Here is a 15,272-nt window from a genome sequence, read left to right as displayed (position 1 = left end):
GGATAACTCTGAAGAGACTGGTCCCCGAATGGTATCAGCTGTTTGTTTCTCACGAATTAGGGCTATTCAGCCTCGTGCTCAGCTGTTGGATTATGTCATTGAAAATTTCTAACCATTGCATTCAGCAGGCTCATAGCAAGCAGAGAGACAGGAATTTGGCTTTTTTTCAAAGAAGTGGAGTGCTAATATGTGAAAACTCTCATGTATGTCAGATTTGATCCAGATTTTATCTGCAGTGCCTTAGAAAAAAGGGGATGCTACTCCTACCAGGCCCAGCCATCTGTGTGCCTCTGGAACCTGGCGTGTCAGAAGCATTGGGCTCTGAGCTGAATGTAGCAGAGCCAGGATCTACCCTGGATGACTTTTTAACCTGGATGACCTTGTGTTTCTTTTAATCTCACTCTGGCACGATAACATTAAATCATGACATGTTGCACAGAGGTCTTTGTAATGGAGGGCAGAACGAAGCAAGGAGTTTTTAGAAAGCTACGCTTTCTATTGGGACTGTCACTGAAGTCATATCCTGGGTAGAACACTGCATGTGGAAGCAGAAGCAGGGGAAGATGTGGTCCAAAGTATTCAGTTTATCAAGGAAAAGATCAAAGAAACACCAGAGGCCAAGCTGAACTTGTTCCACTGCTTAAGTGAGCTCAAAGAGGAGCCTTTGGTGCAAGAAATCCAGAGCTTTGTGAATTTTGGGAGGCTCACAGCAAATACGCTTTCAACAGTACAGTGGACTGAAGTCGTACAAGAAGGGGTACTGAAGCTGCTGACTGTCATAACTTCCTCTGCACGTGCTCTGTGAGTTTACCCACAGGAAAACACATGATCCAATTGCATGTTTTTTGCTTTCACTGCCAACGAGCATGAATTCTGTCTATCACCACTGGTATTTTTAGAGGTTTTCTAAAGCTTAATGAGAAATGTTTTATCTACAATTTTCTAGGTTAAATCATTGCAACCTCACTCAGAGCTGGTGTGAAGCTTTAGCTTCTGCACTGAGCTCAACCTCCTCTTGCCTGACAGAGCTGGACCTGAGTGACAACAACCTAAAGGATTCAGGGGTTAAACTGCTTTCTGTTGGTTTAGGGAGTCAACACTGTAAACTCAAGAGATTAAGGTCTGTATAATTCCTTAAGATTCTAAAATATTGCGTAATATAACCCTGCAACCACACGCAACTACTTCTGTAGTTCCAAGACTTGCTGCGTAGGGTGACTCCTTGCTGTCACGAATGACAGTTCATTTGCTATTTTTCAGAATACATAAGTGTGAACTGAAAGGAGACTGCTTTGAGGTATTGGCTGTTGCTCTCAGCACAGAGTCAACCCAACTCAGAGAACTGGACATAAGTGCGAACAACATCCACGAGGCAGGAGTGAAGGCTCTGTGTGTGGGACTATGCAGCCACCACTGCAAATTAGAAATATTGAGGTTAGACTAGCTTCACCTAATAACCAGAATTTACTTGCTTGATCTTTTTAAAAAAATGGTTTTAGTGCATGTTTTTCTGCAGGTTGAACGGGTGCAAGTTGAAGGATTGTTGCTGCACAGATTTGGCTTCAGTTTTAAGCTCTGATTCCTCTCACCTGAAAACTCTTGATCTGAGCAACAACAGTGTGAAAGATTCTGGTATATCCCTGCTTGCATCTGGACTAAGGAGTCCAAACTGTAAACTGGAAACATTAAGGTAAGAGCAGCTCATTGAAACAAAGACATATGTTGAGCTATAGTCTTAGCTTCTAGCAGGTCAGGAATTTCAAAGTATTCTAAAACAGATGCTGTATAGAAGCAGAGTAGGAATCCTGGCACAAAGTACCTACTATCAATATGTGTGGAGAGTGTGAAAAGGTCAAATCTCCAGCAAAAATTGTAATAAAAAATCACTATTGTCAGACAGTGCATTTAAGATTTGTGGCCTTTACCAGGCCTTCAAAAAACATGTTACAGTGAACATTTAAATAAGTAGGGAGAGATCAAATGGTAATAGACTTTCAGTCGGCACTTTGTTACATGTAGTTTGCTGCTATTTCATTTGAAATTTTTCTCCACCTCTCAGGCTCAGCTGGTGTTGCCTTACACAAAAATCCTTCGGTTATATTGGAACAGCTCTCTGCTCTCACTCTGTCCTTCTCAGAGAGTTGGACCTGAGTGGAAACAACCTGCAAGGTCCAGACATACAACTGCTGTGTGTTGGACTGAGAAGTCCACACTGTAAACTGGAGACATTAAGGTTCAGTGGGCAATAAATAATATAGTGTCTTGTGTGAATACAATGACCCAGTTATGCATGGAGCTTTTATTTGCAAAGCTATAGACTATCTGCATCCTCTCTTCACAATGCATCATTGTGGAGCAATACAAGATTGTAAACACATATTCTCACACGCAGGTTAATCGAATGCAATCTTCAGAAATGTTGTGCTGATTTAGCCTCAGTCCTTAGCTCTGACTCCTCTTACCTGAAAGAGCTTGATCTGAGTAGGAATGGCCTGCAGGACTCAGAGATGAAACTTCTCTCTGCTGGACTGGGAAGTCCACACTGTAAACTGCAAACATTAAGGTGAGCTGTTTGTACTTTATGTTGCACGAGTGATTTATTATAAGATGGTGAAAATCTAATCCTGGAGAAACATAGGGAAGAGGTCCCACATCAATTGGGTCACGTCAACTGGACTTCTTTTACATTTTGCTGCCTTGAGGTTTTAGGGAGTTAGGGTCGTAATCGTTACATCATGATGACTCCATTCTGTTCCCACCTTAACAACCTATTCAGGCCAGGGTGGGAAAAAGGCCCACTCTGGGGGATATAACTGGGTTCCCCAGCCGCTGTATTCAGAGTGAATAAGCTGCTTGGATAAGTAATGAAACCTTTCTAACCAAGGAAAATAAGTCCAGTTAGCATGATTCAACCTTCGGATTATATAGTAATATTATACTATATGTTGAATACAGACTTTCGTTCTGCGGAATCACAAAGAAAGGCTGCACTTACTTGTCTTCAGCATTGATCTCAAACCCTTCACATCTGCGGCAGCTGGATCTCAGCTACAACTACCTGCAGGGCTCTGGAGTGAAGCTGATAGCTGTTCATCAGGATAACCCGTTGTGTAAACTAGAAAAAGTCAGGTAAGCGGCTTATTTTAGCTAATTATCCATCATCATTTATGATTTCTGGTTTTATTAACTTAAGTGAATAAAATAAAATAAAAATTCCCAAAAGTAAAGAAACTGAAAAAACTAAAGTGATTACCACAAAAGTGGGTTCTTCTCAGAAAATAGTCTTGTGATTAAAGTTTCATTTTGTGATCAAGTTCCTTAATTTGGCTTGATTTTGTGTCAGTGCTCTTATGTGGAAAAGTTTGTTTCAGAGCATGTGCTGCACATGTGATAGAAGCACAATAGACAGAGGAAACTTAATGCAACATGGTCACATACATGTATGTAAAAATACTATGTATGTATGTAATGTAATGTTGGTTACAAAGTCCAGATAGGATTGTACTTCCTTGTCTGTTATTGATAATAATTATTTTATCCACTTATTTACAGTGTGGAGCACAATGCACGGTGCTACTTGAAATCAACACTAAAAAACTGTAAGTGGTGGTTTTTTTATTCAACGCATCACCAATGTGGCCTGTGAAAGATAGAAAAACCCAATGCAGCAGTTAGTGGGGGGTAAATGTAACATGCATTGTCACAACTTTATGCCTTTAAAGGAAATTCTAGGAAAGAAATCAACTATTTAAGCAACTCGAAATGTTAATTAATGTTGTGTAAATCTGGATTATATTCTTGAAATCCCTTCAGTTGTAAATACTTTGCTCAAGCAAAAAGGTTAAGTCTTGTTTTGATCTACAGTATTTATTCCATCTGCTATGGTTACTTTTAGTTTAGCGTTTTATGTGTGCATACTGTCTCTGTAATGCTATTTGTCCAAGACATAGCAGGATAGAGATCTATGTGAAACTTTACAGTGTTGCACCTGGTTTTACTTGCCATATTTATTTTAATAGAAGAGCTCTCAGTCAAAATCTATTTTTATTATTGCAGTATTATCAGTATGCTTATTTCATGCACAATGCATCTATGGAATGGGGGTTAACAAGGATTTAAATTTTGCCTCAGGGCTTAATGTGGTCATGGACCTCATCCTTGCTATGAAATAAAAACAATGATAACAGAAGAACACTGAAATTAATAGCATGTGTCTTGGACAGATGCGTGTACCCTGACGTTCGATGTGAACACGGCTGCAGAGTCTCTCCTTCTGCACGGTGGGGGAAAGCAGGTGACAAGGGTCAGAGAGCGACAACAGTACCAAAATCACCCCGAGAGGTTTGAGAGCGTCTCTCAGGTGCTTTGTCACCAAGGCCTCACCCAGCGCCACTACTGGGAGGTGGAGTGGCGAGGGCACATGGTGGGCATCGCTGTGGCCATGAGGGGGATCCATCGAAGGGCAGGCTCTCACCTTTGTAGCTTTGGCTACACAGACCAGTCCTGGAGTCTCTACTGCTCTGAGGATCACTACAGGGCTCGTCATGACAACCAGTCAGTGGAGATACAAGCCCATCCTTCTAACTCCCACAGAGTTGGAGTCTTTCTGGACTGGCCAGGGGGCACCCTGTCCTTCTACAGTGTCTCATCTGGGACCCTCACTCATCTTCATACATTCTACCATGCCTTCACTGAGCCACTCTACCCTGGGTTCAGGATGGAGAAGGATGCTAGCTCTATAATGATTTGTCCAGTGAAGGGTATGCCAGAACTAATTTCTCGGTCCGCTAGTGCAGAAAGAATTGAGGAATTTTAAATGGGGGCCATTTTGGGGAAATGATTTCACTAAATGTGGTAGCTCACCTTGGGTAAGTGGGTCTTCAATTCTAGATAAATCACTAAGAGAATCAGCAGCAAAGCTTCCCCACACCATCATACCTCCTCAATGCAGACATGGTGGCAGGAACAATAATCTCTCCTTTGTAATATTGTTCCCAAATGAGTCAAAAATGTATTTCTTCCATTCTCTTTCACTTATAGATTTTTTTTTGCAGCCATTTGATCTTGAAAGCCTTCTTCAGAGTCTTGTCTGAACAGGTAAATATTGAGATTTGTCTCTGGAAAGCACTGCTGCAATCTAAGGTGGGATTGGTTAGTGATTTCTAAGGGTAATTAATCCTCTGGAGCAGGAGTAACTAGTGGTTGGGTTTTGTGACTGTATTTGAGGACTCTTTTCTACCAACACTAAAGAAGTTGTCCCAGTTAATGTGACAAGGCACAAACAGTTATTAATAACTAATCCAGACGACTACCTCATGATGCCGGTAAAGACATTGCCACCGTCACCGAGAGGAACGGTGGCTTATAATATTTTTGCTTATAATAAAGTTTACATTATTTCATTATTTTGGTGTCTGTCATTTCTACATTGCAGCAAAGAACAGAAACAGCTAAGTTCACGTGTTCTCGTCGTGCTTGCTTGGGTTTCCTCTGAGTACACCGTTTCTTCCCACAGTCCAAAGACATGCATGTCAGGTTAATCGGTGACTCTCGTATATCAGCCTTTAGTGACATAGTTCTGGTCTGACTCACGTTGGGAGGTGTAGCCAGAGGAGAAGAGTCAATAAACACTGCTGTGTGTATTTTTGTGCACTAGTGTTACAATGTCACATTTGTTGATGGTGTGTTACGTACTTTCTAAAAAAAGAGCAAGTTATGAGTTATATTAAGAGGAACAGGGAAAGTTACTGTTGGTGACTGTCACAGGCTGACATGAGTACAAGCGAAAGCATTGACTAAACAGGAAGAAGGTGTGGCAGCTTAGAAAGCAGGAAGGAATAAGCCTCGCTTGTGGCATTTGAGCTGGGATACAAGGTGCGTGCAACATGCAGGCAAGTGTTTGGAGAAAGAAATGGACTTCTCAGCAGTTGCAAACCGTAACTTTGATTTCACATTCACTAATCTAACGCCGTTTGTTTTTGCGTGGATAAATTATTTCTTCCGAAAAATGTCTTTAAGTTTATGTCTTAACTCTGAAAATTAGGTCAAAATGAATGGTCTGGTTGGGCATTGTGGAATCATCTTGGCATTGCTCTTAAGCTGCACAGAACAGGCTCAGGTAAAAAAAAAAAAAAAAGTGTTCTACCTTCTTTAATATATTTGGCTGTAATATATGTCTTTAAATGTAGTACTCACAATTGTTTGTGTTATTGGTAGAAAAAGCAAAAAGCAGTTTCTCCTCAAGGTATGAATCATTTAATAACTCGTCTTAAAGTAAACTTACTATCTCAGACAAATAATGTCTATTCGTACTGAATACTGATGATGATGTGTATTTTCTCTTGTGATGAAAACCTCAGGAACAGACTGCTCCCAGATTAAGGCTCTCCAACCACATGCTCCTAGTGGGGTTTATGTTATCCAGCCTCCTGGAGTAAAGCCCCCCTTCAAGGTATCAAACGTTTCACAGGTTTCTCAGTAGTTCACAGGGATGTAGATGACACAGTCAGACATTTAGATGTTTTGAAATATGCCTCCTTAAGTTTAGATAGGGGATGACAAAATAAGGCTTCACATTTCACACCAGTAACTATCAGCTATAATTAGAGCTTCTGTTGACAAATTTAGCCGATTAGGACATCACTAACTGCAGTGTTTTCACCTTACAGACACATGGTAAAACTTAGAAACACAAACATTTTGTGCTGTTGACTCAATTAATAAGCCAACAAGTAGCTTAAATATCATTAGCTGTGAACTCTAATTGTATTAACATATTTTTGCTTGACTACCTGCGCAGGTGTACTGTGAGATGAGGGCTGACGGAGGCTGGACAGTGTTTCAGAAGCGCAGTGGAGGAGCAGTTTCTTTTGAAAGAAAATGGGCAGCGTATAAAAACGGTTTTGGAAGTCTGACACGTGAGTGAAGAACTACAGTGTGCAAACAAAATCTGCTGGACAGCTCTTTGTGAGCAAACAGCCAGTTTAATTACAAGCACCAATTGCAAGGTTCAACTTTCACCAGAGTTCTTGTCTGATTTAACTGCATGGTAACTTCAACACTGTGTATCCTGCAATGATAAAAACTCTTTTTGCTCTGCTGAGTTTCTCAGAGGACCACTGGCTCGGGCTGAAGAAGGTGTTCTCTCTGACCAAGAACAAGACCAAGAAGTGGATCATGAGGGTTGACCTGTGGGACCACAACAATGGCACTGGATTCGCTGAGTACAGAAATTTCAGACTGGGCAACGAGAAATCAGCTTTCAAACTGCACGTTGGGAAATACACAGGCAATGCAGGTACTGCAGGCTTTCTGATGTTTTATCTTTAAATACTATAAATTGTGCGTTTTTTAAATCCATATAAATTAAAGTTGCTCGTTGCTGGAATGCCATCTATACCACTGTGAACCCCTGGCAGAGCACTACAGTTCTTATGGCTGTTTTCTCTAAACCTATAGAACCATATATAACTTATAAAGCATATACTAAAAACTAAAACTGTTTTAGTATATAAAATATGATGTATGTACACAAAGATAGATCAAATACAATAAAAAAATAAAAGGCAGCTGCCATGTCAATACCAATCTGACTCTAGCAAGGCTTGACACACTAGGCTGCTCTGCTAACTTAGTTAGCTAAGTAAATTAATGGTTAATGTCAAAGTCAACAAAGTAAATAAAGTGATACCAGTGAAATTATTAAATCGTTATTCAACTGTCTCATCATCACAATTATGGTTACACGAGCAGCATTTAGCTAATGCTATTTAGTGTTACTATATTTAATAGTTATTATCTGCTCCACTTAGTATCTTACTTTTTTCTCTTCTTTTTTCCTAATTTTCTTTTCACTCCCAGAAGGACATCTCCACACTGTCATCAGCTTGTTTTCCTTGTTTCATTACACCTGTTTGTTTACACTGAATCATGTGCTACTTGCAATGGAGTGACAGTCAGGCTCCTCTTAGGGACGTCTTAGACTGGTAGTGTCATTGCATCCTTTGCATAGTCAGTGATGCAGTTTAAAGCCCGGTCCCGAATACAAAAAATGGTAGGGTCCGCGGCAGGAAGGCCCTCCGGCGTGCGGAACATGTTTCGCTGTGGTGACCCCTGAAGGTCCCCCTGAAGGAACCACTTAAAGCCACTGACTGACTATTGTTTTCTTAAAAATTTGGAACTTGGAAAATGACAGAAAATTCAATTTGCTGTTATTGTTCAACAAATGTTACATTAAAATTTTAAAATCTAAGTCTAAGCCCTAGGACTTCCTCAAGCTCTTTTCTAACTGTGTTCAAAGGTGATGCCATCCGTGGTGCCTATGCAGGCATTGACCAGAATGGCTACGGCTTCAGCACTATTGACCGTGACAATGACGGCTGTTCCCCATGCATCTTTGGAGACATTGCTGAAACCCAGTGCTCCCTTTCAGAGAGAGGTGGTTGGTGGTACAGTCGCTGTGGCTCTGCCAGTCTAAACGGTGAATGGCATCCTGCTGGTGACCACATCGGTTGGGCATCAGGGATTCACTGGCACACCTGGAAAACTCCTGAGCCTTACTCTGCCAAGGCCACTAGAATAATGATCAAGTCTGTCTGAGAGAAAACTGTCTATGTTTAAATGGGGTTTTGTTTAATCTTTCTACGTATATCTGTGTGAACACACAGTCGGGTGGAATTTAGCTGCAAATCATGTGGATGTGTAGTCTAGTTTTTATTACATGCCTACAAAAGTCATGCAGTTAATGCTGTATTCTTAATCATAACTTGTTTTATTTATGATTATTATGATTATTTTGTACTTAGTCCCTTTGCTGAGGATTTTGACTCATTTAATGCAACAAAATCCATATATACTGCATTGTACTTCAAAAGGCTTTTTGATAGCAATTGCCAGTATATAGTACTTATATGTATACATATATATGTGTGTGTGTGAGTGAAATAACACACACACACACACATATATATATATATATATATATATATATATATATATATATATATATATATATATATATATATATATATATATATATATATATGGGAAACAAAAAAGATTCTGGAACTATTTTAACACTCGTCTTTGATAAATCTACTGTCAAAATGAATAAAATACTGGCTTTGCTTATTAAATCACAGTTGAATCATCAGTTGAAGTAATGCAGTCTGCAGACTGGCTCTGCTCACACATCCCGGGTTTACAACACAGTGCAAATGGAGAAAGCAAAAAACAAAGTGGTGATAAGTGGTCTTACGTGATCCTTGTTGAAATAACATATTTACAGTACCAGTGACTAATGACAAAGATCTTATGATATGATACTTTATCTGATGGTCATTCAGAGCTAATAGAGGGATGACTGTGAATGTAAGTTCCATTTTTAATCACCTACAGTATCTTGTATCTTGGCTATTAACAGTTCATACGTCATTCAAACTGAAGCATATTTCTTATCATATGAAACTGATAGTCCTGAGTCTCGGATGCACAGCCCAGATGATTTCTCAAGCACTTTGCTAATGTACAATTTTAAGGTACTTATACTTTCCTCTTAATCTCTTTTTACTCAACTGCAATTTACTGTTGAGATATTGTTTTTTTTACTGCAATACTTTTAAAAGTTAGCTTTAGCTGATCACTCCAACAATCATCTATCAAAAAATTGCATGAACAAGTACTGGAGAAACTTGCTTGGTTTTTCTGCATAAACTGGTCATGAAATGTAACCTGATCGTCATTAAAGTCACTAATATTACCAATATTATTTAGCTGGCTAATTTAACAGTTATGATCTCTTACATCTTTGACCACAACCTTTAAAGGACACATTCACTGATTTTGAACTTGCTTTTTATGGTTCTATTTTGGGTAGTACATCTACATAAATGCCAATAAACTTCCCTATATCAAAATATTTCTCAAAATATTTCTCAACTGAAAAAAGCCTCCAGAGGACATCACTTGAAGGAACCTTTAGTTGTGATTACCTTGTTATCTTGTTGCTCACACCACAGCGTTTGTAATCATGGTCAACATGTTTGTTTCCAGAGCTCCCCCAGATGACATCATCTCCTCCAGGTGATGTAACCTGGGGCAGTTTAGTTCCAATTCAGCAGTCAGCTAGAAATATTTTAATAGTGGGAAGTCAGAGGGAAGTTTAAAAGCATTAATGTACATTTACACCCTAAACTTAAGCCATAGAGAGCAAGATAAAATTTGGTGAAGTTGCGCTTTAAACATAAAAAGGGGTGGTGGAAAAAGTCACGCAACACCAGGCTTACTTTTGTTTTAGATTATAAAATTCTAGTTAGTCCAGGCTGTGCATGTGCCTTCAGTGGTGAAGGAAATCATACAACCCCTGGTAGAAATGCACAGACAGCATGTAAACTCACCATCTGCATTTGAATTTCCTCTACAGTGCCAACAAATTCACATCTAGTCGCCCTTTGAAGGGCAAATGTAGGACAAGAGGACATTGATCATATTTTTGATAATAGGAGGTTGTGGGTGGAGGCTGTGTGGCAGGTGGTGTGCAAGGGTCATCTCCCAAGCATCCACAAAGTAAACATTAAGATTTTTGAACACAGCTCTGAGCACCTTGTCACGCTGCAGTGAATACCAGTCACTGTTGGTCAGCGTCTCAAAAAGTGTCAAAGCTTTAAGGTTTGCAGTCCGAATGATGACTAGCGTGTCTGGAGCCCTGTCCAGCAGCCGCACAACTGCCCTGCGGATGCCCAACAACCGCTGAATGTAGACCTCAATGGGAAAAGTGCTAAAGTGAGACCAAATGCCAAGAACTACAATTGTGTTGGAGCCTCCAATTAGGCCATCTAGCTCATTGGCAATGTAGCGCAGCTCAATGGCTGGAACGTTGACAAAGCGAATAGGAGGCCCATGACAACGATACGTCACCAAGATTTCATTTTCGTAATCCAAGGAGATGAATGGTCCAACTTGCTTCAGGCTGTGAAGGTCAAACTGCCTAAGATCTAAACGTGTTATAGAGAAAACAGATTAAACTTCAGTGTCAGTTCAATAACATTGCTGGCAGAACTCTTTGTAGATCAGCTACCTGGTAATTCTGCAGTGAGGTATTCAAACCACTGCCTGATGGTGGAGTCTCCATACAGGTGGATGTTTTTGCCTTTCAGACACTGACTGATGGCAGACGAGGTGTTAAAGTGTTGAACTCTTATGCCACCCAGAGTCTGCCACTCACCCTCATAGTAAAAACCAGAGGATCCAGATTTTGCGCTGCTAATATTTATCTTTGGTTGACCTAAGAAATTAAAAAAACACACACTTATTTTTTCAGAAGTCAGTAGCCAAACGTCAACGCATGCATATTTTAAACTGATCACCACACACCACAGAGTGATCACAGTTATTGATCACAAGCACATGGAATTATGAAGTACCGTTTACTGTAATCAGTGGTAGTGGTGGTATAATTCGTGCTTTACCTTTAATGTTTGGTAACACAGTGACGTTGGCAAATCCCGAAGCCCCGATTGAGACTTTCATGTTAACACCACTGATGGAAAGGACATAAAATAAGTTATTGTACTATATAATATTTATCATACATACACTCCAATATAGCATATTATAACTAGAATTCTTTCCTGCCTGTAGTTACAGACCCCCCCACCTAGGAGAAGTATGGGTATGACTCCACAATGTATTTAATAAATGTCAAACCAAAATCCAGTGGTGTGTTTCTGCTCCCTCACTTTTGAAAAAGGTTTTTCTCCGTGTCTGTGAGATTTAGTTTGAATCCTCCTTTGGAGTGGTTGATTCTGGCATCGCAGCTCAGATTCTTCGGCTTAAGGCAAAACCAAGGCTCGCCCGTATGGAGGTCGGTGTAGTTGCACAGTGGCTGCTGGGTTGGCCTCCAGCATACATTACAGGTGGTTGTTTCAGAGACTGAGCCTGAGCGGAAAAGGCTCTGGAAGTAAATCCGGTCTGGTTCTTTGCTGTTCAGCCTGCGTAACACTGTGATGGCCTCACTGGGGTGAACCAGTGTAACCTGACAAGACAGAAAGAGTTCAATCCACATTATTTAGCCACTGTTGTACAATTTAAGAAAAATAAAATCAATACTGCTCCTTTATTCTAATCATATATTATTATTCTATCACTGAACAGCTATATCTTTGAAACGTTGTATTTAAAGAGTTTGTTGGGTTTTTCTCTTTATTATCCCTTTCAGGAAATTGAACGCACTCAATAGCAAAAGTGGTAGGACAGAATTAAATTGATTGACTGTCACATTAAAGTAACCCAATTTTATTCCCAAGAAACAATTAATAGCTTACTATATGAATTATGATACAGTAAAAGTCTTAATACTGACTAGCAACTCTATTGTGTGGTATTTCCTCCTGAAATTGGATAAAATTATATTTTATAAAATAACATACTGATCTCACAGTTTTTCCTGCATATGTGTTATGCTGGAAGATGACAACCTACACTACCACACAAACATTTTTTGCCTCACCTCAACCTGCGCGTTTCCTTCCCAGAGTAAAGAGAATACAGCAGAGTAACTGCCATTGAGATGATCCATCACCTTCCCAGCTACACCTGCACCAACCTCTGGGCTGTGCAGCCGGGCGAGTAAGAAGTCCCCTCCAGACTTCTTGGGATGACCCTGGAAGTCATACATTTTTATCATAACCTCCAGCAGTTCTCCTACATGCCACTGTCCTCCTCCTCCCTGTGCAGGGAGAACTGTAAAGGTGCTGTGGGCAGGATCACTGGTATAGTTTAAAGAAAAAGGAACTGGCAAAGAAGGGGTTTCAGGCCAAGCAGTGGTGCCTAGTAGGAGGCGTACTTCCAGAGCTTCTTCAGCTGACAGTGTTCGGAAGGTGCAGAAGCCATGATGGATGCTAGATTTCATGAAAACTCTCGGGTTGGGGATGATGTTGACTCTATGTTGACACTGAGAGATGTTGATTAATGTAAATGTGTAAAGAAATGAAACTAAATGGTTCATAACGAATGAATGGTTGATATGAGAGAAAATACAATTTTTTCCATGTGGAATCTGATGGATTTCTTCATGGACACTTTAAGTATGACAACAGTTTCATCGACTTAATGGTTACAGATTACAGTGGCAAAGGTGGAAGTTAAGCAGATCAACAAAGAATGTGTAAGGAAGTCAGTGATAACGCAGGAGTTAATAACTATGATAGCACACTGATATTGACAGAGTCCGTTATAATTTTGAAGAAAAGCTTACCACCACACTAAAAAACGCTCCAATGAAGTGTTCGTGGATCAGCAGTGTGATATGTGCACCTGTAGTCATCCCTTCAAGAAGCTAGGAGGTTAAACTCCTTGTTTTTCAAGGTATGTTATGTAACTTTAAATTTTTTTAAATAATAGAGAAACTACAGCCATAATACCCATACAGGCAATTTCAATAACTGGAACAAAAAAAAAAAAAAAAACTGGAGCAAAACCAAGTTCTTACCTCTAGTATGCCCATGTGATGCAGCACAAAGAGTAAAACACACACAGCCAGGAAAATGACACTGTATTTCGGTAGGCAAATGCTGACCCTCCTGCATTTACACACACCGACCTTCATCATCAATTATCAGTCTTCATCACTGGCAACAGCACTATGACCAGGTCAACTGGTACTGGATAAAAAAAAAACTGAAACATAACACACGTGGAGTCTAAACATCGGGGCTAAAATTTAAAATCTTCACACAGGAAATTCCTGATCAATCATTAAACAAGGCACTGAGACAACAGCCAGTGCAGAATAAACTATTTTAATGGAGCACCCCAAGAGCTGAACAGTTATTATGTTATGTTATGTTATGTTATGTTATGTTATGTTATGTTATGTTATGTTTATTATGTATCTGGTTTGAGTTCAACTGAGGATTTTGTTTTTTGTTACAATGGCGTCACCAAATGTTGTTTACACACTGATTTGTGAAGACATGCATGTTCTCATGGATATCAGCATCTGGCACAATTCCCACTAACTTTGGCCTGTGTTACATCACTTAATCAACATAAAAAGGTCAAACTACTGACCAGTTCAACATGTACAAATGTTCCTTCAACAGAAATTAAAGGTAATTTTTATATAATTAATGAAGGGGGTAATTTACATTATTATACTATAACATTTTCAGACACTCCTTGACCTTTTTTGTTACTTCTGATGAACGAATATTATTAACTGAATGTGCAAATTATTATTTCCATTACACGCAACTCCAACAAAAGGACATGCAAACCTAACTTTAAACCTAACCCCATATTATATTTTACTTTAGCCAAGTTAAGTACAACACTAAAAATTATATCACTTCAAAAGTCGCAAACCCCTTGATGAAGTACTATGCAAAGAAACAAACTTTTGCACCCAACTTTACATGTATATTTATATTTTCATAAGTACTTTCCAAATTAATTTCAAATTTCAAACATAATCAGCAAATGTTCTCGAAATATAAAGTTCATTTACTAACATTTTCCAGCTGTGATAGTCACAGCCTCAGCCACACCATAGTGGTAATGGTAATGTTTTCACTCACCCTTCATTTTTAAGCTTATTTAATTTTCACTATTAACTTTAAAGGTTTTCATGCCATTAAAAGAAAGTAGCACATTCGATTTAAGTACTAGGTTTCTTTTTGTAGCATGCGCAATTGGTCAGTGAAGCATGCACATTTGATTAACTTTGTATTTTCAATGCGAACGGTATTTTTATTTATGCTGTTTTAATTTTAATTTCTTGCGCTTGTCGTTGTTGGTGGTTAGAAATTGTGTTGTAGTAAAAGTTTTTAACATATTTTAACTTTAGCTAACGTTTCGGGGTAAAATAAAAAAGTCCACTTTTTAAAATATATAATCCCTGTGTCCTGTGTCTATCTGCTCTGTCCCTGACAGTGATACAACCATTAAATTAATGTATCAATGCATATACAAACAATAATCTAAAATTAACTGTAATAGCTTTTACTTCTGTAAATGTAGTACAGGAGTTTCTAAAAAGCACATTTTATGAAAGCACACTTAAAAAGTATACTTTGAAATACTTCCAATAAACCCAGGTAAATATAAAAGTCATATTTCCTACCTTAGCAGAGATTAAATCCTCGTGTGACCCTCGAGAGGAAGGTAACTGATTTGGAGAGAGGTTGGAGAGACGTTGTTCTCTTTGTTTGACTTTCAGTGAACGAATGTGTTGGCTATAAAAATACAGTTCAACAACAGTGAAATAACACACAAGA

The 15,272-nt window shown here is 39.2% G+C and overlaps 2 protein-coding genes and 1 pseudogene across 6 annotated transcripts; 2 read left to right on the top strand and 1 right to left on the bottom strand.

Moving 5' to 3' along the window:
- The first annotated feature begins 145 nt into the window (after positions 1–145).
- LOC137106452 (NACHT, LRR and PYD domains-containing protein 12-like) lies at positions 146–5,405 on the top strand (annotated as a pseudogene).
- A 156-nt stretch (positions 5,406–5,561) lies between these two features.
- On the top strand, positions 5,562–9,014 carry LOC137106457 (angiopoietin-related protein 5-like). 3 transcript variants are annotated; one of them, XM_067489726.1, is made up of 7 exons: positions 5,562–5,874; positions 6,044–6,118; positions 6,217–6,244; positions 6,360–6,451; positions 6,800–6,917; positions 7,112–7,297; positions 8,300–9,014. In XM_067489726.1, the coding sequence occupies exons 2-7, from the start codon at positions 6,050–6,052 to the stop codon at positions 8,596–8,598; spliced, it is 792 nt and encodes a 263-aa protein (XP_067345827.1). In that variant the 5' UTR covers positions 5,562–5,874; positions 6,044–6,049; the 3' UTR covers positions 8,599–9,014. The 3 variants fall into 3 exon arrangements, with proteins under 3 accessions (XP_067345827.1, XP_067345826.1, XP_067345825.1); XM_067489725.1 differs by having other exon boundaries at positions 5,562–5,891; XM_067489724.1 differs by having other exon boundaries at positions 5,562–5,936.
- Positions 9,015–9,240: 226 nt separating this feature from the next.
- Positions 9,241–15,272, bottom strand: LOC137106453 (NXPE family member 3-like). Of its 3 annotated transcripts, none has more exons than XM_067489718.1 (7): positions 15,119–15,272; positions 13,487–13,658; positions 12,506–12,949; positions 11,736–12,031; positions 11,466–11,536; positions 11,075–11,281; positions 9,241–10,991 (listed from the first exon to the last, which is right to left on the bottom strand). In XM_067489718.1, the coding sequence occupies exons 2-7, from the start codon at positions 13,604–13,606 to the stop codon at positions 10,438–10,440; spliced, it is 1,692 nt and encodes a 563-aa protein (XP_067345819.1). In that variant the 5' UTR covers positions 13,607–13,658; positions 15,119–15,272; the 3' UTR covers positions 9,241–10,437. The 3 variants fall into 3 exon arrangements, with proteins under 3 accessions (XP_067345819.1, XP_067345818.1, XP_067345820.1); XM_067489717.1 differs by having other exon boundaries at positions 13,487–13,674; positions 15,119–15,269; XM_067489719.1 differs by lacking the exon at positions 13,487–13,658 and having other exon boundaries at positions 15,119–15,266.

Source organism: Channa argus, chromosome 21, assembly GCF_033026475.1.
Source record: "Channa argus isolate prfri chromosome 21, Channa argus male v1.0, whole genome shotgun sequence".
Taxonomy (NCBI): domain Eukaryota; kingdom Metazoa; phylum Chordata; class Actinopteri; order Anabantiformes; family Channidae; genus Channa; species Channa argus.
Note: the sequence above shows the minus strand (reverse complement) of the source record. Positions and strands in the feature narration are given on the sequence as shown.

Excerpts from the sequence above, each read along its gene's own strand:
- LOC137106457 (XM_067489724.1), top strand. The coding sequence starts at position 5,886 with ATGCAGGCAAGTGTTTGGAGAAAGAAATGGACTTCTCAGCAGTTGCAA. Across the intron at positions 5,937-6,043 it reads CTTCTCAGCAGTTGCAAACC|GTCAAAATGAATGGTCTGGT; the intron begins GTAACTTTGATT and ends TCTGAAAATTAG. Across the intron at positions 7,298-8,299 it reads GAAATACACAGGCAATGCAG|GTGATGCCATCCGTGGTGCC; the intron begins GTACTGCAGGCT and ends CTGTGTTCAAAG.
- LOC137106453 (XM_067489718.1), bottom strand. The coding sequence starts at position 13,606 with ATGATGAAGGTCGGTGTGTGTAAATGCAGGAGGGTCAGCATTTGCCTA. Across the intron at positions 11,537-11,735 it reads GAGAAAAACCTTTTTCAAAA|TGGTGTTAACATGAAAGTCT; the intron begins GTGAGGGAGCAG and ends CCTTTCCATCAG. Across the intron at positions 10,992-11,074 it reads CCTCACTGCAGAATTACCAG|ATCTTAGGCAGTTTGACCTT; the intron begins GTAGCTGATCTA and ends TAACACGTTTAG.